Source organism: Falco naumanni, chromosome 11 (assembly GCF_017639655.2).
Source record: "Falco naumanni isolate bFalNau1 chromosome 11, bFalNau1.pat, whole genome shotgun sequence".
NCBI classification, from domain to species: Eukaryota; Metazoa; Chordata; class Aves; order Falconiformes; family Falconidae; genus Falco; species Falco naumanni.
In genome coordinates this window covers 34,452,688-34,475,398 of record NC_054064.1, presented here as the reverse complement: position 1 = coordinate 34,475,398, position 22,711 = coordinate 34,452,688, and the positions used below count along the sequence as shown (strand labels likewise).

At 43.2% G+C, this 22,711-nt stretch overlaps 1 protein-coding gene across 2 annotated transcripts in view; it reads left to right on the top strand.

The window, feature by feature from the left end:
• NEGR1 (neuronal growth regulator 1) overlaps positions 1-20,801 on the top strand; it is a 295,442-nt gene extending 274,641 nt beyond the window's left edge. For both annotated transcript variants that reach the window (XM_040611163.1, XM_040611164.1), the window contains one exon: positions 18,983-20,801. In XM_040611163.1, the coding sequence (XP_040467097.1) occupies positions 18,983-19,107 (125 nt within the window). In that variant the 3' untranslated portion in view covers positions 19,108-20,801. The remainder of the gene's footprint in view (positions 1-18,982) is intronic.
• The last annotated feature ends 1,910 nt before the right edge of the window (positions 20,802-22,711 follow it).

Here is a 22,711-nt window from a genome sequence, read left to right as displayed (position 1 = left end):
CTAGAAGCCACATTACATCACCTCCCGTCAGTATCAGTGCTCCTCCCCAGGCAGGGGATGGAGAGGGCACGGTGACACAGAGCATCTGCACAGCAGAAGGTGTTCAAAAGGTGCAACTAGTGGGAGAGTCATCCTGAGGATAATGCACTCCACACACTCATCCCCTACCGTTAATCAGCATTAATTGAAAGGGGCCTCCCACAGAGGCACCAACACTTTCTTTCCCTCCCTCTCCCCATCTCCACCAAAATATTGTACTAATTGATTGAGATTTTCAAAGCCATAGGACTTAACGGGAGTTTCATGCCTAAAGCTCCCAGTCAGCTTTAAAAAATCTCAACTGTTTTTTGGGTTTTTTTTTCTTTTCTGTGTAATAACATATGCAAAGCTGAGCCATAATGTCTCCAAAATCCTCTGGATTAAGCTGAAAAGTGGGTGGGGAAGGCTAGTGGACGAAAAGCCTCCTGATGCAAAATCCTCCACCAGCAGTGAAAGCTGCAGAGGAGAAGCAGCACCAGCCAGGGAGGGTGGGGGGCTCTGCCAAGGACCCCCCACCAGCCCCACAGTTCGGGGAGCCTCAGCAGAAAGCAAACCCAAAGCTGCTCTGGAGGCAAAGGCTTTCATCCCCCCCGGCGCACGCAGGAGGTAGCTGCAGAAGTTCAGAGTCCTTCCAACGGCCCCGCCGGCTCCTGCTGCAATCCTTCATCAGAAAAGCCCCAAATAATTCATCGTAGGGATCAGTGAATAAAGACAAATTGAATGGCATATTCTAACATGATACCTTTGGTTAAAAGGTGGACATCTGAACGTCGCGTGGCAAAAAGAAAATCTGCACATTAATGAAAAGTAACAAATGCTTGATTATAGGCGCTTTCTGCGTGGTTTGTGGATGGCTTTCACGTGACATTCGTTAAGTTCTCTTAGCTCACAAATGGTGGACCCCAGAATTAAAAGAACAGCTTCAAAGCAGCAACTTGTGTCCCTGCACAAGCAAGAGGCCATCTGCCTCGAAGGATTAAAGCTTGCCACAGATAGAGGGGGATGCCTATGAAATTCACATGCTTACATCAGTGCTGTGCCACATGCGCATGTAGAAGACCTATTTAAATCCATTGAAATAAGAGCTCCATAGCTCGACACACAGAAAGGAGGGCAAAAGCTATACAGTCACCAAAAAACCCAATCATTTCCAGTCAGCCAACAGATACACACGGTTTATAAGCTCCACTTCCTCCTAGATCAACACCTTGCAAGTAAGGGTAACTGCAGGCACAGACAAGACACTTGGGTAGCTGAGTAAGAATAGCTACAGGTGTCATTTGTACTCAAAAAAGGGAAAAACTAAGTTGTGGGAAGGAAAAAATCTGTTTTGCTAAGTCCTGCTGGGAAGAGGGTTCGTTATGCTCAGAAAGTCAAGCATATGTTAATGACGAAAGGAAGAAATGGTGGCTTTATAATTTGCACAATGGACCTGCGCACAGGACGCGCAGCCTGTTCCCCGGGGCCTCCCGCACTGCGCAGCAGCCGAGTCACCTTAATGGGGGGCGACGTGACAGAGGAGATGGATGCCTTCCCCTTGAGTCGTTCTCTGATAAAGACACATCGCTTCGCGGCAAGATGACAAACTATATGTTCAAAGTGACAAATCATTTAATTAAAATTTACAAGCGGTTAAATACTGTTTGACCCAAATGGAGGCAGTTATCATGAATCAATTTTGGAGGAGGAACTCGACTTTTCAGCAAATCGATAGCTCACAGCTACAGTACCTGGACACTCATTGCATTTCTTATGTGTGGAGAGACCTTTGCTGGCTGCTGTAGAGGCTGGTTCAGAAAAGATCTCAATCAAGTTGAAAAGTAGTAACAATTTTACTTAGGCAGTGTTTGAACACTCTCAGGTTTCATGAATAGTTAATGTCACGTCAAGTGTTCAGGAAAAACGCTCTTGTATCTTAAGAGCAAATAGCTCAGATTTTGATGAGTTATGTTTTTTCATTGCATCTACAGGCCAGTGGAAATTGCAATCATCTTTCATGAAAAGGCTCAGCAGTTTTTATTATAGGAAAGTAGGGGTGGCCGTTGCATTTACTAACTAATGTAGTAAATGTGAAATTGCCAGGGAAACACGCTTTTTTATTTATGCTGCTGGGCACATAATGTGCTGGTAGTTTCATAGAAATATACGTTAGAGGAATTTCACATGCCAGCAAGCTGTAGATCTCTTTTATGTATATGACTTATCCAGTGTCCTTCTATTTCAGACATACCCCATTACACAGAGCAAGATTAAGCAGTATTGACATACAAGGCGAACTGGAGAGATAATGCCAGTGTAGTCAGTTATAATTCAAGGTGGCACTACGCTTTAGCTCTCCTCAAATTAGTAAACAGTTCGACTTTGTTACTTATTTCATCCATCACCTCATTATATGTAATAAAAGAGCTATTGATGATTAATTGCATGGCTATTAGCACGGCTGAGCAGTAAACTTCCATGGATTATTTTTTAATATACCTATAAATGAGAGCAATATATACACTACACAGAAGTATGACCAAGAGAAACCCTAAAGAAACGCTTACGAAAATCAGCAGAACAACTGTATAAAACCCACATCTTTAGAAATCATCTGACAACCACCTCAGCGGATGATTTGTTTAAAGGTTGTCAGCTCCTCCAGCAAGAGTTCCTCTCTCATACACAACCACCAAAAAAAGGCAAGAAATCATGTACTAACCTGCTTAACTCAATATCCTTTGTCAAGATCAGAAGAATGATGCTGAAACTGTCCAGAAACTGTAAAGTTCAGTGCAAAAAATTATCATTCACAATGCTATACGACGCTGCCTCAATGTAGCAGAACCAACAAAATCTTCATGATATATGAGAACTATCAAAGGTTGCCACTGAATACATAGATTGAATATGCTGCTTAATTCAAGAGCTTATTTACAATGTCACACTTCATTTTGAGGAAAATTATTCTGACAACCAATCATTTAAAATATAGAAAGAATGTTTTACAAAAGGTCAGAAGTACAAATATTTTACATATTAACTACTAATAAATTCATTGTCTCTAAAAGTTAGAAGGATCAGCAAATGTCTTCAAAGCTATTTACAATATTTCAGCACAAGACCCAACCTCTAATTACCAATGTAAGTTGTAAATAATTGTCAAGTATGCAGATGAGCCAAAAATTCCATCAAATTAGAGTAATTAGCTCCCAAGTCAAATTTTTCTGTCACATTAAAATGCTTTTCCTTTTCTCAAACGTGACACTTACAAATGAGGGCAACATTGTCAGAGAAGCAGTTATTGTAGGCTGCCAAAAGTACGTGCATAAGTACCCAAAAGCACACACCACGCGTTTTCCTTCCAAAACAAACCGTATCCCTCAGCAACGGCTTCACCCTCCCCCCACCCCACCCCCTCCCCGTGCTTGTGCTGCAGCACCACGCTTCTGAGTTGGGCAAATTCATCAGACTGGAACCTCAGCAGGTGGCTTGAAAGTTACACGCGTTGCATGGAAATCTGAGCGTGGTTCCCTCTCACGGGGAGCCTCTGTTCCTGCCCCTCCTTCCTTCTTTTTCACCGAAGAACCTTTCCAGACCTCACGGTTTGGGGTACAGATGAGGACTGAGCTATGGACTACAACACCGGGATGGGCGCATCGAAACAGGGGGCTGGCTTGCTTTCTCCAGCACTTCTATAGTCTTATTCTCCATGTCCTCTTAACCACAGCTGCCTTTACCATGTCCAGTGGAAAATCATGAGCCATCCTCCTCTGTTTAAGTATGGACTTCCATGCAGAGACCAGCATCAGCCTGTTCTGGGCTCGATGCCTTTACTTTGTGTATTCTTTTCTATTTAATTTTAAGCTAAATGAGTGATGATTGCTTTTGTTGACTGCTGTTGCTACAGGGCTAGATGTGTACTAGAGACATGTAGGTAAGAAGGTAGTCCCAGCCTTGAACACATTGCATCCAAAACTAGCAGTATGAACAGAAAACTGCATAATATCACTAAATAACACACTATTTATTTTTTCCTTGCCTGCAAGTTGCCTTTAAAATGATCCTTTCCTACTGCTATCCCCCTTTATCTCTACAGTTGTTGCTATTCCACATCTTCCAGACAAGACAAAAGAGTTTAAACTCAAAAACACAAGCTGGGTTTGTGGTTTCCAATACCCTGCCTGTGCCAAGAGCAGTGCAGGCGAAGCATGCCTGCCAGAGCGGCGCACATACGTGGGAGGGAAGGGTTTTCACAGAGTGAGGGATACTGTAGTAAGACCTGTAGCTGAAAGCTGTAGTATATCTCTTATGACAGAAATGTGTTGCACTTAACATGTTAGCATGTCTGTCTGCTGAGTACTTCTTCAAAATAAGTAAGAATTTTTTACTTTTGACTAATGAAAAACATGCACGCTACAGCATTTTAATAAGCTTTTGCAAATCTAAAACAGTCTAAAAAAGCTGAATTGCAAATAGCATACGTGTGTGCTTCAGAAACTGTGTGTACATCACGCTGCAGATACACAAAAGCCATCCCTCTAGAAGCAAAGCTTGGAAGGTGAATGTGGCATCCACACCTACTCAGTGTAGTGCAGCTCCAGGGTTAGGTAGCCATACATGTCATACAATCCTACAGTACATGGGACTTGCAATTGCCTAACATGCTAAGATTTCCCACAAATAAACACAACAGAAATTAGTTCTGATATCAGTTATAAAGAAGCATTTTAAAGAAACGGAGGGCTTCAGCAGCTACATCATTCTGAAAACTATCTAAAAGTGATTTCAGGGTTCACTCTCAACAGAAGAACTTAATGTTTCTACAAATTTTTAGTTTTTCCATACCTAAACTCAGGAAAAAAATCTTTTTCTGACCAGATCTGGGGCAAAAAGGACAGTTTGCGAGTTGTACATTTGTCTTTTGGATTACATCTCAAAATAACACAGTAACTAAGAATAGCCTCAATTCAGTATCTAATCAGAACTTGTGTCTGAGCCCACGGATGTCTCAGGACTGGGGTAAATTTACTGAGATCTTGGGAAATGTGATGATTCACAGAATCGCCCGGGCTGAAAGGGACCTCGACAGCTCACCTGGTTCAGCCTTTCGTGGGAAGCTGGATTAGAGCAAATACCCTCGGACAGAAATACAGGGCAAAACACCCTGGCACCCGGCCACTCAGACTCGGCTGCAGTGATGCAGTACCTTCCTACAGACGCTTAAGTACCAAATTTTAAACCTGAGGTCATTACCTTTTACCTTATCTTTTCCTATCAGAGCTAGAATATGTTCCTCCGGGCGCTGAGCAGCACTCCTGTCAGGGGGAGCAAACGTCAGCTGCACTTCCTGGCTTCGCCGACTACACTGGTGTTACTAAATTGTTTTTCTGCTGATAGATAATAGGATGCTGTATATTGTGCTATCCAGTTTGTACAACTCTGTATCGAGGCGTCGCCTTTCTTTTATAAAGCATTGGTAATTCTGAAATCCAGTGGAAAAAATAATCACTCGTGTCCAATTCTCAGTTCAAGGCATTAATGCTTTAGCCAGTAAATTCAGCAGGCTTTGGATATCTATAGAAATGTCTTGATAGTGCAACTCAGGATATTTTTCTCTAGGCTGCCTCTTTCTTCCTTTTTTCTGGCACTGACCAGGAGCTCCGGCCCCTCAGTGTGCATCACTAGATGGCAGAGGCTGGTTACACAGAACGGCCCATCTATTTAAGCAAAAAAATGCAACACTGTGTTATTTATTGCGACACCGTGTTATCTATCAGCCAGGTTACACGGATGTTATAATTTTTGTTTCAGTAATATGTAATTGTGTTCCAGCCTGCTAAGCACAGTATTAATGGAAACATCTGCAATGAGGCTACAGTTTCGGGCTGTCAGCAGCAGGGTGGACTTTGGGTTTATTTGCGGGGGGTGTGGGGAGGTGCCTAGAAGTGCTTACAGACACCTCGCATTCTGAAGCCAGCCTTGCAGCTTTGCCTGCGTAACCAAGCTGGAGAGACAGCAACAGGATCACCTCCCTTGACTTCTGTTAGAATTTTGAGTGGGAATTTTCAGCATTTCATGGACTACGTTTATTAAATAGGCCTTACTTTGCTAATGAAATCCTAGATAGTGTTTCTAGATCATTAATACATAGCAGTAGATGGTATAACTCTTGAGTATCAAGCTACGTTAAGTTTGCATTTATTCAGCTTTTCTCATATATGCTCCAAAAAGGCAGAGTGGATCTTTGCTTGGCCTTTGGGCTAAGTCATAACTTTTATTTGAAGGCAAAGTTATTCGAGTCACCGAAGATAACCTTACCGAGATTACTGCTGCAATAAAACACAAAGCAACATTAAAAAAAAATCTTTACTTTTTTTCTAATAATCTTTGGGTAAACTATTTTTAGCACATCTAAAGAAGGAGAGGAAAGCTTGGCAAACTCAAAGAAAATCGAAGTCGCATTTTATTTCAAGCCATAGACAACAGTGCCCTTGAACGTATTAATAGCCGTAATGTGGGAACATTAGTGATAATTATAGCCCTTCAGGGTCTGATCCCACAAAGAAATGGATTAAAACTGCACATTTATGTAAAGTGTTTGAATCTGTTGTTGCTCCTGCGAGGTGAAAAGAAAGAAGAGAAAGAGGGAGGAGCCGGAGCCGGCGCTTAGCCTGCCGAAGTGAAAGCGCACAGGAGCGGTGCCTGTGGAAACAGGGCAGTGGGATTGGGGAGGGGGCACAGCTCACCCAAAGATACATTTATCCTGAGACTGAGAACATCCCTACCCATTCAGAAGTGCAAGCGCAGAGAAATCTTCCACTGATTTCTCCCAGTGGAAGACAAGTAGCTGCTCTTCAGATAGGTCTGAAGGTATTTATGAGGGAAATCACGAGGCACAATGCAGCAGCAAAGCCAGGTTTGATAAGCTGAGGCATATGCTAATTATAGGTTCCACAGCTGCGTTCATTTTTCTATGAGAATTAAAGTTCTGTTTAAAGTTTTCCGCGCAGTCTTCATGCAACAGGCACTTCCCTAAGCCATCGGAAGGAATGGAGAGCCTGTTTGTAGGAGAGGGGGATGGAGCTGCAGCCCATGCTATGGACAGGGCAGTTGCTTCCAAGAGCTGCATGCTCAGGTCACCCATCTTTGTCTCTGCCATGTCCCTTTCCTCCTGTGGAACCAATTCTAGCTCTAGTTCCAGAAAGAAATTAAATGTTTCGGTCACTGCTAATTATGTTGCACTCCCAGATTATTCTTTTTTTAAAGACCCACAGGAAACATCTAGAAAGGTCTCTTCCTGCAGGCAAGAGGGGTGGTGCCTACTGTTATTTTTGGCAGGTATTTGTATACACTGCTCTTTAAAACTCTGCAACGATGCAGGTTCCTCATCCTTTCCGTACAAGCAGGGCTCAGCCTGCCTTCACAGCTGTTCTGGGTCCTACCTGCTGCAGGGCAGACCTGTTCATCTCATTGTACCTGCTGCAGACGCAGGCAGATCATTCCTTACCTTCTCCAGGGGCAATCTTTATGCACACCCTGCAGTTGCTATCAGGTCTCCCTCTCCCTTTAAAGTTATGAACTGCCCTGCTCCAGAGGCTGCACTTGCATTCACGCAGCCCCCCAGAAACTATTCCTCCTTCCATAGCAAGATAGCACGGATGATCGGCTGTAATCACAGAGGCCTTTCTGAGAACCATCACAGAGTCAATTCCTACTCTCCTGGTATACATGCAGTTGGCTATTTTTGCGAAAGACTGAATTATAATTTTTTTATTTTTTGCCTTATTGAATTTAGGGCGTTTTTTTCCTGGTCAAAAGATTTCCATTAGTCACTAAGTCTGTTTTGAATTTTAATCCGCCCTCTGAAACACGTGCGGTTCCTTCTCATTAGGGCACATCCAGCTCTGAGGCTCTTGCATTAAAATCGCAGCGCGGGTCACCTTGGAGCTGTCCCTGCGTTGCTGGTCAGGGCTAGAAGACCTGGGGGAGGTGGTGTGGGATGTGGAGGACGGTGCGCGCCGCAGTTCACTCTGAACAGCTATGTCAGGCCCAGCCTGCTCTGAGGGACGGGGAGATGTCTGCTCAGAGCCACCCAGTACCTGCTCCGTGCTGCCCCAGGCAAGGCACCTGGCTGCCCCCTCCTGCCCCCTCTGCCCGTGATGGCAGAGAGCTGTGTAAGAGCGGGTCCGTGCCAGGGCTGGGGCTGGTATCGCCTCCATCTCTTCAAAGTCACCTCAGACCTCGAGGCTGGTACACATCCACAGCCCTGCCGTTCCTAAAAGATACTTTATTTGTTTCAATATGACTGCAGTTCTCAGCTGTACCAAGAAATCTGAGATAACTTGAGCATAAAAGATGATATATAAAGCCAAATTTTATTCTATTCTCTCGCAGTAATTTTCTTCATAAATACTTCTTGGGATTATGAAATACTCCTTGCAGCAGAAACCGGCTATGTCAGGCTGTACTATTTTATCCTGTTAAACACGAAGGTGCTTCACATTCAGTGCCTGCTTCATTTATCCTATTACTGTATTAGAAGGATTCTTTTCCTTTGCATTATTTAATGGAGGGTTTTTTTTTTACTTGATACGATCAAGTCTATCTGTGCCTAAATGAAATTCCATTATAGATATACCGTACAACAATGCGTAGGGTTTAAAATTGTTTTTGTTTTTGCAGCTGCAACAAAAGCATGTCTGCGCTATCTGAGAGATTAGAATGAGCCTGCTTTGTGTGAGCACCACTATTTTTCTGATTTTATGATACCCACAGACATTTGCTTGAAGAAGTAACTTGATAGACAGCAGCATGTGGAGAATCTATTATTTACGCTGATTATCTACAAAACAGGCTTTTGTGTTAGGGCTGCTATTGTTAAGAGTTTCTCCAGATTTTTCACATTACCTGAACCCATAGTAAATACAGAAACACAGAGTAACAAAAAGGGAGCGTGCCTGGCCCCCACTGAAAAGCCCACACTTGCAAACACTACTGAGTAAGAACAACAGCAAGACCGTATAATTAGAGTGAGCAGTAACTACAGGGATTTTTAGGTACCACCGTGTGATAATTGTCTGTAAATGGGAACTTTTCTATCGGCAGCCGTATGCTAAAATTCAAAATGCAAGTTTGGAAACAAATCACACCCAGGTAATAAAGTTTTAACAATACCTTTTCGTTGTGAAAACAGTAGCAATATGAAGTGCTTACATTCAAATGTATTAAAATGCAGTAGTTTGGGTTATGGCAGGTTTTTTTAACAATTCAAGGGTGTACTATACTGAATAGAAAATGTGAATAGCTTCTGTAGCTCTCTATCCTGCCGCTAATAATTAGATGCTGAACTCCCTCAAAAGCACAGAGTGACACTGAGGACCACAGCGGTTCCTTTGGCATGTCAAGTGAAAATGTCCAAAATCCCGGGTTTGAGTGATCGGGATCTCGTGCCCAAGGATAAGATACCCCATATGCCTCCCTTCTTGGAGAGGGCTTTTTTTTTTTTTTTCTTCTGATATCTTAAATACTCTTCAACAATAGCATTCATTTAATTAGGATGAAAAGGTTATCTTACCCTCTCTCTATTAAGTTACACAAATTTTGCCAATCTGCCTGTAACTTTACAGATGATCAATTTACCACGATGTTTTTAAGTATAAATTAGCTGGAAAACTTGCTCACCATTTATAAGTTTGAAAACTTACGAATGAAAAGTTAGAGATGTTTGTTTCTCTCAAATAACACCCCTTTTCTCTGTACATTATATGCGTTGCTATAAACAGTAACCATCAGATGTAAACCTGGATTTCTGTGAGAAAAGTCAATGACAAGTTGGAAAATAAAACGTGACAATTTGGAAAACAAAGCGTTAGAATTTGGAAGCCAACAGGAAGGAGGGATGGGTTTTAGGAAACCCCCCTGCGATGTTAGGGTCCCGTTTGCTAGCGCCGCCTTTGAGCGTGGGAGGCAGGCTGCGGAGGGGTGCTGACCCGGGCGGGTCTCAGGGCGCTGAGACTGGGAAAAGCCAACGGGAGACAGCAAAAGTCTCAAGGTGGCCAGACTGAGCTGCTCCTGGCCGCCCAGCCCTGGGCCACGCTCCCAAGGCCAGCTCTGCCAGGGTGGTGGCTAGCTCTTTGACAGCAGCCTCTCCAGCCTGAGCACGGGATGCTCTCCCCAGGGACGGGAGCAATGCTCTGGGCAAGCAAACAGGTCACTGGTGAGCCAACCTGAGGGGGTGGGGGCCGCTTCCGTATCCACGCCATCTATACGGAGATGCCTGCACTAAGTGCTTCTGCGAAGCTGCTGACTTCGGAAATGCTTTGTTCCAGAGAGTTATTTGAGAACAGAAATTAAGACACTTAAAAAAACCTTTTGCATGTAGTTAACAACCTCCATCAGCTATGGGTTTGCTTTCTCTATAAGCTTAATGAAATGCAGCTGTTAAGTGTTCACTAAGTAGGTCTAGTTTGAACAACTGCAAAATGTGTCTGGCATGCCCCAATCACATTAATAAGCAAGCAAAAATCATCTTACTTAAAATTTACATTACTGTGTGTATTTTTAGCTGGTTTAAAATTAGTTCTTTGCTATTTAGCGTGAGTTATTTGTCGGTGTGTGCATGGGTGGAACGGGAAGGGTGACACTGATCATTGCGGAGGGCAGGGAGGGAAACATGCCTCCCCTGCTGCCTCCTTGGGTGTGTGTTTTCACAGCCAGGGAATCCACATTCCCAGGTAAAGATCCCCACAGTTAGGAATTTACAACACTGGGTGGCTGAGCTAGTCAATTGCTTGACTTTCTTTTTAGTCCTGTAAATATTACAATTCATATTTTAACTCTGTCAGAATCAGTATCAAGAACCACTTTGGAATTAGATACAGAGCATATCAAGCTGGGGTCCTTCTCACTTGAAACAAATGTTTCTTTCTTATTTCTGGTGCGTACACAGAGATATACGCAAACACACATCGGGATAGTATTTCACTTTAAAGCATTGCTGGTGGCATATCTACCTCAAGTATTTAAAAGACTAAGCTTTAATATTTTAGTGCAACAAATAGTAGGTTTTTGTTTCTGCAGTTATAGCAATGATCTTTTACTCTCTGCATTCCTACTTTTAAGACTCAAAAAATTCTACATCATTCATTTAAATTAGAAATAAGAAACAAATCAGCATAAGCCATTCGTTTTACAGTTTCCTTGTCTCCCAGCAGCCTTGTGTGAATGCCAACAAATAGGACTTGACAATACCCCTCTCTTGCCAAGTCCGTCGGACTGCGGGGGGGGGGGGGGGGGGGGGGGGGGGGGGGCGGCTCTCGTCTGCCAAATCTTTCTGCCTAACGCTCACATTTCAGAGAACGATAAAGCCACGCTTCTAAAGAGCCTCACAGTTTTTGGCTTTATCCTCTACAGCTCTGTCCTAGCCATCCAGGCAGAATTAGCTCACAGACAACTTTTCCAGTATTTCCTGTCTCCTTTCTCAAGGATTTTCAGATATATTTGTCTCAGTAGTACCAAGCGACTCCTGGATAAAAAATACACTAAAGCAAAATCCTACCCAAATGCACACCCACATGACCCAGAGTCTGGCTGTTCCCTATAAGATTGCATTTGCTGTAGATGATGCTATAGGGAGGCGGAGTCCCCTAGCACGTTCCTGCAGCATTCCCGGCATAATCCTTGCCCCCACACTTTTGTAACCAAAGGCTGGGAAAACAAATGAGCACCGCACAGCAACATGGCCAGTGGCATTGAGCTGCCTCGTCTAAGAGTTTGTTATACTCAGTGAAAATGTTTTCCCGTGCCCTGTGAGCCATCACATAAAACGCGTTTTCACCCGCTGCGCACTGGGGCTGCATAGGTCTGCACCGATCCCTTCACTTGACTTTCTTTGCTGGGATAAGCAAGACATTTTGGCTGTACGTCACTTATAAAATAATCTCTTGCAAATGTGTGCCTTTACTTAAAATATAAGCATTTTGCATTTCAAACACGCTCTGGGGATGTTGGCCTGGGCAGTGCTGCCCGTTTCTCCCTCATTAAAAGGCATTTCAGTGATTCATACCAATAGCAAAGGAACATCAGATGGAGAGGACCTTCTGAGTCACCACATCCAGCTCTCAGTTACCACGGTCCAAACTCATTTCAACATTACTTGAATTATCAACATTTTCCAAGCGTTATTATCATGGTCAAAGCTCTGTTTAATCAAAGTCTCCATCTGGCACACACTTAAAAGGGCCCCCTCGTTCAGATTTATCTATTTAACTTCACTAGTGAATTTTTCCATCACTGTAAATTTCCTGTCTCGGGCACTTAGCCTTGAGGATGATTGCATTTGCATAAGACTAAACAAATCGGTGTCTTCACTGATTCATTTTTACACAAGATTTTAAGGTTTTGTTCTCCCAAGGTCAAGTTTTCTGTGCTCCTGCCTGGCCTCTGAGGCACAGAGTGAGGCTTCTCTTCTTGACAAACTTTCCTTCAGTCAAAATACTCGTAAGCCCGCTGTAGCGCGCTCCAAGCAGATTACCTTTCCTATCACAAGCCATTGCTTTCTAATTCAGTCTTTTATAGACTGTCGACCCACTCCTCCAAAGCCATAAATCCTCAACTAACTTCAAGTGTAACAATATTTAGAGATGTTATCTGCAGGACTCAACTGAGCCTTTGGAGCCCCATTATCTTACAATCTTTTCTTTTAAAAAAAAACATTTTTGACAGCCCAGCCTTTTTCATCTTCTTTTTCCTTACAGCTCTGACCTTGAGTTAGTTTATTCCTTCATTCTCTGTGTATTTTAAATGTTGCACAAAAATTGTTTATTAAGGCTTTCCTATAATAAATAATTAACCTGAATATAGTTAAATGAAGTGCTTATTAACATCTCCCTGCATAATCCATTTAACAGAATTAGTCTTGCTTATTCAGACAGCCTAAAGGGGTCCGTGCTTTTGTCTACAAGGCATCAGCATTAAAGCTTATAATTATTTCTGGTTAATGCAGTCCTTGGTGTTAGGAAATGTTGGTTTCCACGTTTCAGCATAGTACTTTTCTTAATCTCTTGTATTAATTAGAGATAGTGATATAATATCACTTTGTTCCTTTCTATTCACCACCAGGAGAGATGTCTGAATATAATCCTATCTGTGCTAAGGGTGTGCTTAAATATTTTCACAACTGCTAACTGTTATAAAACATTAGGATTATGTGGAATAATCACTAAATTAGAAAAAAAAAAGAGGGTTTGATAAGAGCACATGGACTTCAGAGGCATGCACACGGGGACCTTGGCTGGCAAGCGTGCTCTGACAGCGGGGGAGGATGCGGCCAGTGCTGCCCGTAGCAGGGGTTTCTCCTTCTGCAGGACTGTGACACCATGTAAATGACTCGCAGGAAAGATGCTAAGTGTGGTCTTGTCACAAGTAAGAAACAGACACGTTTTTATTGGTACCTAATGACACAGGGAGTTACAAAGCAAAGGGGGCAACAAGAGCAGAAACATTCTCCACATGCCTCTGTCCCTGCTGCAACAAGAGTACCCGTTTGGACAGATCTGCAGATAATTGTAATGTGCTAAGAGGGATTAAACACGCCTGATAATGCTTATAGGGATACGGCACAACACGTGCACACAAAACATGCTCCTGTACCCTCCTGCTGCACATCGGTACGGAGGGTTACCCTGGGCAGGCAGTGATGGCTGCAGGTCCCACCAGCGTGGGGCTGCCCACGGAGCTGTGCGGGGCAGGAACCGTCCCCAGGCGAGGGCACGGGCAGGGACATGGGCCAGGACCCGCCAACCCCCCGGGTCCCCCGGCCACGCTGCCAGGTATGGGGCTCCACATGCCATCCTGCCTTACCACATGGGATGCTCAGGGAAATTCAACGACTCACCCTTTAGCAAGAAAGTAAATTATTATTCCTTAACGACTGAAGTTGATATACTTGAAACTCATTGCAACTTCTAAATCCTAGGTCTTTCTGTATTTCAAACATCGGACTTTTCATCAAGCTCATTTTAATCATATTCTAGATGGAAAATCGCTTTCTTTTAAGGAATTACTACCGTGGCTCTGAACTGAATTTGCACCGCCAGATCAGCACAAGGGGAGCCAAACAATTTGACCTTAGTTTCTATTCCAGGTAGTTACCAAAACATTGTTCTGGACGAGAATCTTTAGCCAGACAAATCCCCCTCTGCGGGCTGGCCGCCATCGCTCTCCTTCCCCTCTCTGTGTACCAAAAGCTTCACACACTGTAAAACCAGTTATAAACTGAGTGCTCCATTATAACATGGTGATAGGTATTATGGAAATGCCCAGGATAGCTGCAGATGTAATCACAGAGTCAAATAATTCATGCTTTTATTTAATGCCTAATCATACATACCTCCAGCATTATCTTGCTGTACAAATACTGAGACTGCAAGTGCAAGTGTGTGTGTCTGTATAAAACAATGACATTCGATGATAAGATCTCGGGGGGGGGGGGGCAGAAAGCAGCTGTGAAGTTTATGCTTTTTTCAGCCATTTAAACCTTCTCACCCATTCCTAAACTAAGGTTCTTAGTCTGACATAGAGAAGCATCAAAATAACCCCTATGAAAATGATCCCATCCAAGTAGGAAATGACCTTGCCTGGCATTACCCCAGCAATTACACAGCGATGATCATGAGAGCAAGGGCTACTTAGTACTTACAAAAATAACTATTCATTCCAGATGAGTCACTAAGCTGACCATATTAACAATCTTTACATTTTAAAAGTAAGTTTGTTTACTTTTTAAAGTCTGTAAAACACCACAAAAAATCTACAGGATTTTATTAGTATTTAGGAACAACATTTTTCTTTTGCAAAGCAATCAAGTAGCCACAGGAAAAGTTAATCAGTTAATCACCGAGGTGAAAAGGAAAAGGACTGCAGAAGCTTATCAATTTTTAAGAATCTTTAAGAGCCAAGCACAACATTTTAAACTGTATGCCATCCAGTAGATCTACCATGACATTGTAATTGATGCAACCCATTTGCCACTCATCGTGAGAGGGACATCTGCTTATAAATTCACTTTGGAGACTAGAAACACTTGGAGATTTCCAGAAGTCAAATTAAAGCTAAGAGGGATAATGACCTGGCAAGACTTTCCCTATCATTAAGCCAGTGTCCCTCATACCTAAGACAAGTGGGTGTTCCCCAGCTGAGGGCACAGGCAGCACCCTGCCCATTTCTGCCAGCTGAGCTTCCCAAGGGGTGCTCTAATTCGAGTTGCTAATTATAAAAGGAGACGGTTAAAGCAAACTGAAAACAGTCAGGCTTTTTCCACCAGCAGATGAATCAGAGGGTTGAAGAAGCACACCATGATGCACACGCGGAATACCGGCCCTGTGCAGGCATATGGCAAATGTTTTCCAGCTACCAGTTCCAGTTTGGATTAAAATAGCGTGGCTTTTTAAACCTGCAGTATACAGTTTTGAAAAAGCCCTTTAAAGCCAACTGCTGATCGGTTTGCCATAGGTTTGGGGGACATTTCCACAATCACAGCAGTTTCTTTGTCTGGGGGGACTCTTGGGGCCATGTGGATGCAAATGTGAATATCTTTGGGTTCATTTTGGGTTTTGGTAGCAAATGCCACTGCGGGTCTCACTACATGAAACTATACCCAGCAGGCACTAATCAGCAGACCCTAATGACAGCACGCAGGCACCAGTTTGCTCTCCTTACAGAAATCTGAGGAAAAGGAACAGGTATTAGTGGGGCTGCAGAATAATTTGAAATTTCGGCTCAAGCTCTTTCAGAGCACCTGTCCCACTGAACGCGGAAGCCATGCAGCAAAGCTGGATTTCATTCTTTGTGGTGATGCCAAACACAGGTTTCAAATATGGTTTTATGAAGAGCAATCTTGTCAGACCCAGCCATAGCATCGGCACCCTAGCTCCTAAGGGGTTCAAGGTGTGGGACAGGGTGGAATCAAACTGGGGTAATACATTATAGAATGACAGAATCATGGCATGGTTTGGGTTGGCAGGGACCTCCAAGACCACCCAGTCCCACCCCCCACCACGGGCAGGGCCCCCTCCCCCCAGCCCAGGCTGCTCCCAGCCCCGTCCAGCCTGGCCTTGAGCCCTGCCAGGGATGGGGCACCCACAGCTGCTCCGGGCACCCTGGGCCAGCGCCTCGCCACCCTCACGGGGAAGGATTTCTTCCTAATATCTCATCTAAATCTGCTGTCTTTTCATGTGGCCCATGGACCAGAAAAAGCATCCTGCACCTCCCTGTACCACATGAAGTCAGCCCTTGGGGCAGTTTATTCAAACCTAGCAGAACCTGGTGTCTTAAACTCCAGATTTACCTGTCCTTCAGGTTTCTTTTGCATCAAATTCTTCCGGTGAGCCAGCTTTGGGATCATAAGTCTTTTCTATTATCTGCCCAAGTCTACGTATTTTTTCCCCATTAATTCACCTAGTACCTTTGTGCTGAAACAATTCAGATATGATTTAATAAGCTTTAGAAAGATAGGACTGGTTCATGTGCAGGAAATCAGATTTACATAATTTTCCACTTGCTTTTATAGCTGCCGTAGTTCAAATTATCTTTACGTTGGGAAAACTCTTTTAATATGATAAAATGAAATACCACCTATGCTATGCTTCGGCTTGCTAGCCTGGTTTTTGTAATAAATTAAATGTTGATTTGTCATACTGACTTATCACAGAAAGTTCCTTTTTAATGAGAAGACGAGAGAGTGCCCTGTCCTGCAGTTAGTCATGGTTATAAGTCACTAAACTAAGCTTCAAAATCAAGCTTCACCTTCCAGTTTTTTTTATTTTATTACCAGAACCTTTCTGCATGGGGGGAAATGAATAATTTTTTGTTTCATCAAATACTCTGCACCACATAAAATGTCACATGTTGAAAATGGACCTAGCAGGACATAGCACAGACTTCTGTACAGAAAGAAAAGGGGCATTGATGTATTTGGACTGAACAAGACTTGAAATGCAGAAGACCTCATCCTGCAAAAGCAAACAGGATTTGGTGAAAACCTCAGGTCTACTTTCTTTTCTTGGGTGATTGCTGTAGTCTCTCCTACTCTTCCCAACAGGCTGTGATTTTAGTGGAATCCCCTCCCTTGCTTTATAATCCTCCTTCACCGTGAGCAGGGCTTTCCCTGTGAGCCAGATGACGATCCCACCGAGCAGGATCCTGCTCTCCCTTCTGGGCTCCATCCTGCCCACACCGCGAACCCTGCAGCGTGGCTCACACCTGCCGACAGGGGTGCTTTACTTCTCCTCCTCTTCTCTGCCCAAAAGGGAACACGTGAGGATTTGGGGTAGTTTGCTTCCTCTGAAGCACGGGGCGTGCCATAGCCTGGTGTGTCGCTGCCAGAGGTGAAGCTGGCACTGGTGAGGGGCAGCCGTGCTGTCCTGGGCGGCTCCTGGGCGAGGCGGTGGGGCAAGCTTTTGTCTTGGCCCCAGGAAAACTGTCTTCTGCTCCGTTGGTACCTCTTCTGTGTAGCCGTCTCCCATGTGCCCGCAGAGCAAAGCTGTCAGCTGAAGTCTCATCTTCAGACTGTCTTTTTGGTGTCCTCAGTCCAGATAGCCCCATGCCTTGAGGGCACCTCAGGACAGCAATACCATGGGGTGAAAGGAGAAATCGTGCGCCCTCCACATGGTATCCAACCCCACACCACCCCAATGCTCCCAGGCAACCTCTCCTCTTCATACACACGTGGCTCACTTCTTTTTCAAAGTAGCCACGTTAGTGGTTTCTCACTATCACAGTGCAGCCTTTGGGTTGAGCATCCCCAGCTCACCCAAGGTGAGTCACCAGGAATGAGCTCAGAAATGCCTGGAACAGGCCTTGAGCACCAGAATGTGGGCACCAAGCTGGCTCAGTCTTGCTCTGCATCCACCAGCTGATCTCCATCCATGTTTTGACAGGCATTGGGTCAGTCTAATCAAAAAAGCAATTTCTACAACTTTATTTAGATTGAAGTGCCATTGACATAAGCAATGCCTTCTCGCAGAAATGGCACTCTATGCAAGACTTGCACAGGTTTTGTTTTAGAATAACCTATAGTATACTCATAAAGCCTGAGAAGCAAAACCTTTGATAGCAGTGTTCAACCAAAGAGCACAGGATGCTATGTACCAGCATATAATATATATTTTATAGGTAAAAGATTGGGGTTTCATATATAAGAAAAACACTTGAATTGAGAGAAAACACGTACAGAAATCTGCTGGCCAAAAATAGCCCGCAGTGCTCATTTAGCAGCTGAACATCCCAAGAGCATCGTGCTGACAGCTGAGGCCACGGGTCCTTTCCCACCCACCCCCCGCCCGGGGCTGTGGGATAGCAGAGCAGTGGGTGCTGCAGGCAGCCTGCTCATGGTCGCCCAGGACCGACACCTCACTTGTTTCTCAACACTGTTCTCTTCTATTTTAACTCTCTTTGCATGCACTCGCTCTAATATTTACTTAGGAATTTGACAAAGACTTCGTATTAAAGCAAGTAAATACGATTTCTTCATAGAAACTGAAAATAAATATGAATGTCTTTGGCTAAGCAAAATTGTCAAACTTTGGCTTCTAAAGTTCAGCAGAAAATTAGTTGTTTTCCAACAGGGCTAAATATATTCACCTCTCATTGATTTCAGCGGAGATCCTAATGCTCCGTAACTTAAGAACGGATTAATTATTCAGGTGTTTAAACGTGAAGCGCTCATCTGATTTTGAGCACTCACATTTTTAAATCCTTGCCTTAATAATGATTTGTCTTTTAAAACAAAAGGTAACATTCAGTGAACGGTGCAGCGGGAGGCTTGGCTGCTTTTGCAGCTTTTTCTCCAGTTTTCAGAAGAATGCTTTTGCTGCCCAAATAGTTATTGTAGAATTAATGAAAACAGAATTTGGGGGTCCAAGAGCGGAAATCTTCACTTAACCCCTTTTTCTTCTCTTTGCAGCTCCCAGTACAGCCCAGTACGGGATCACCGGTGATGCCGAAGTCCTCTTCTCCTGCTGGTACCTTGTGTTGACACTGTCCTCCCTCACCAGCATATTCTACCTGAAGAACATCATTCTGCACTAAATGTAAAGACCCATAAAAGGCTTTTAAGGATTCTCTGAAAGTGCTGATGACTGGATCCAATCTGGTAGAGTTTGTTAAAAGCAGCGTGGGATATAATCAACAGTGCTTACATGGGGATGATCGCCTTCTGTAGAATTGCTCATTATGTAAATACTTTAATTCTACTCCTTTTTTTGATTAGCTGCATTACCTTGTGAAGCAGTACACATTGTCCTTTTTTTAAGACGTGAAAACTCTGAAATTACTTTTAGAGGATATTAATTGTGATTTCATGTTTGTAATCTACAAGTTTTCAAAAGCATTCAGTCATGGTCTGCTGAGTTGCAGACCGTAGTTTACAAAAAAAAAATAAAAAAAATATTGCAGTAAAAATGTGCTTCTTTAAGGCTGCAATACAAATATTCAGTTCCCTTCTTAAATAGCATTCTATCCACATTGACACAGAACGTTTTTTCTTTTTTGATAAAAAAAAAAATCAAATAATATTGCCTTCAAAATATTTCTTCAAAATATTACACATATCTAGATTTTCTTCTAGCATGATATTCAGGTTTCAAGAATGAGCCTTGTATTATAACTGCATTGTGCAGTACTGCTTTCTTTCCTTTTTCCTGCAAATTCAGCATGGGTGTGCCTTCATAAAACACTACTTTCCTCTTCCTCTCCAACAAATCTGGAATGTGTTTTGGGAAATGCTAAAGCATCCTTTTGAGCACAAGAAATCTCGAGTCAAGGAAAAAGGTGCTATTGGCTAAAAGGAAGGCCTCCTCTCCAGCTCAGGGGGTCACATCCAGCTGCTTCAGAAGTAGTTTTTTAGGCAGTCAGTCAAGGACAGCACCAACTCCTTTTGTTTTCCATATGCCACCACTAACCAGTAGGCAATCTCCGTAAAAGTTAGTTTTCCCCATTATAAAACAGAACGCAAATTATTTTGAGGCATCTTTTGAATGTAGGAACGTTTCCCTTAGTCATTCTAAATCAGAATTCCTAAATGGCTGTAAATGTGAGAAGCTGAACAGTCCCTTTTGTATTACTGGCAAAAACTATGTGAATTGGTATTTTTCTTGCACTTAATTTTGTACTGGTTTGGCTAATTTCGCAATGATAAAGGATGCTTTTAAATATTAGATATCTGAAAATACATGAAGTATCAAGCAGAATTTTATATATATACATATCTATATATTAAAACGAGGTTGCTCCAATAACTGTACTGAAGTGCATGTTGCCGTCCACGATAGAATCATTTTTACAGACAGGACTCCATTCCCAACGCACTAACACTGCACACACACCTTACCGCAGCAGTTAACTCTTCATACACCATTCCCTAGCACTGCAGTCTGGCCAGACAACGCTCATCTCACTCAGTGAAGGATCAAGTTTCCAAACAGCATGTAATGCTGCTAACTTTTCGTTTTGAACAGCCCCGGACAGCATTAACACAAAACGTTGCTCACTGTTTACAGCTGAATTTAAAAAAGCCATCTGTGTAAATTGCTGGGGCATGACTACGGCCAACAGCCCTTGAACACAAGATCCCCCAGTGACCCCAGTAGATCTTGACGGGTTTACAAAACTACCATCGATGACAAGAATAATAAAACCATTATCAACATTCTCATTCCCGTGTTTTGTAGATGAACTCCAGTAGGTGACGCGTTATAGAACAATTTATCGTGTTTTTTTTTTCTTCTGCCAATAGGACTTTGCGGCCAGCAGTGCCAGCTGAGCACCGCCAGGCTCAGCGGCTCCGCGTTGGCTCCGTTAGCCCCCGCTTTGGAAAAGGCAGGGTCCCGGTGTTGCTAGTCTCAGCATACACTATCCCATGCTAACAAGTAGACAGAATATGCAGCCAATCTGTTGTAGCTACCGATAAAGGGCATAAACAGAACTAGGTTGACTCAAAAATATGACAATAAAATGTCCTGGGTCACTCTGCATATGTTCAGTGACAGACCGTACGATTTCTATCTTATTATTTACAGCCGTGCGCTAAGCAGTTACTATTTTCGGAAATGCAGCCTTTTTTAAAACCTTGAATAACATGACAAAATTCATTGTTTAAGGAAGGAGTATAAAACTCAATTCGAATTATACTATACACAGTCCTGATATTCTGATCTCTCTTGTATTGCAGCTTTAAAGTGCTATATTTTAGAATTCATTCGCTAGAAACAGTGGTGCTGCAGAAAGTATCATGTTGGTACAGTTTTACGAAGGGGGGAAAACAAAAATGCATAGCCCAACTCGTATGCCTCATCTCACGTAAAATTGAGAGAATTTTCTGTACTGCGGCTGGATCAAATTCTATATTTCAATGCTATATTTCATTCCTGTGATTCCTGGTATCTGGAACCTGATATTTCCAGCAACAGGATAGAATGAAGAGCAGCTTTATTAAATACGGGGTGGGGGGTGGAGGGGGAGGGAAATTAAGCATTGACTTTGCATTCATACTGGGCAGAGCCACTGGGTAACACGGACAAGCTATTCAGTCCCATCTCTGAATCATCACTTAAATTTGGGGGGACATAATCACCGTCAATTCCAAAAAGAAACAAAACAAATCCCAGAAACCTTTCTAGGTGCCAGTGGTGTTCCCTTAGCCGGGAGAGGTACTGAACATCAGTCAGGCCTGCGTGTTCAGCAGCAAACACGTGTGTGTGCATGCACGTGTGCGCGGCGTGCCACGTGCCCTCGGTGTCCGTAGGGTCAGGCTCCTGCGGGCTGCTTACCCGACTGCCCCTCGGCCCTCCAGCCCCACAGAGACGCAGCCGTGCTTCACTTTATGCACCAATTAATTCAACAGGCAGAGTACATAGAGCCAAACACCCTTAATTTTTGCAGGATTGGAGCTGTAGGCAGTGTTGATCAAATAAAGAAACTTGGTTCTTGGTGAATCTGTTCCATGCAGTGAACTGGTAATTGTACAGATTGGGACTTATCGGGGCGTTCTTCCCAAACGGGGGGTGCAGACTGCTGCAAATTGAACGCAACCACATTTTACGAAATCTACCCACCCTGTAATTTGTGGGGTGTATTTGCTTTAGGCAACTGCTTGAAGGTATGTTCTATGCTTCTTCAGAGAATTAATCCATACCGTTCATATCTGTCGGGCAAATATTATATTTATTCCCACCTTTCAAACATGAAAAATAAATGGCTTAGCTCCGAGCAGTATAACTTGAATATTTATATCAAGATTGCTGTCCACATTGGAAACCCCGAAGTCTGTAAGACCGTAAGTTCCCACTTGTGCAATAACTCAGGTCTGCAATTACCATTGCATCGGTGACATACATAGAAGCAATGATGCTCTAATTATACAGTTGCTGATCATGATATTATAATACTGAATTAAAGGATGTCTCACAACTTCTCGAACAAATGCAGTTTCTCAAAGGTTTATAATTTGGCAGGAGATGTGTCCTTCATAGCTAGACAGCTTTTTTTAAACTTTTCAATATATATATTTTTTTTAGAAGCTATGCTGTTTTTAAGATACAGGAGCGTTAGAAACCATCACCAGTAAAAGCTGCTTTTTTGCACATTTTCAGAGCTAGCGTTATAGACAAACAATGGTAAATGTTATGCCTACCAA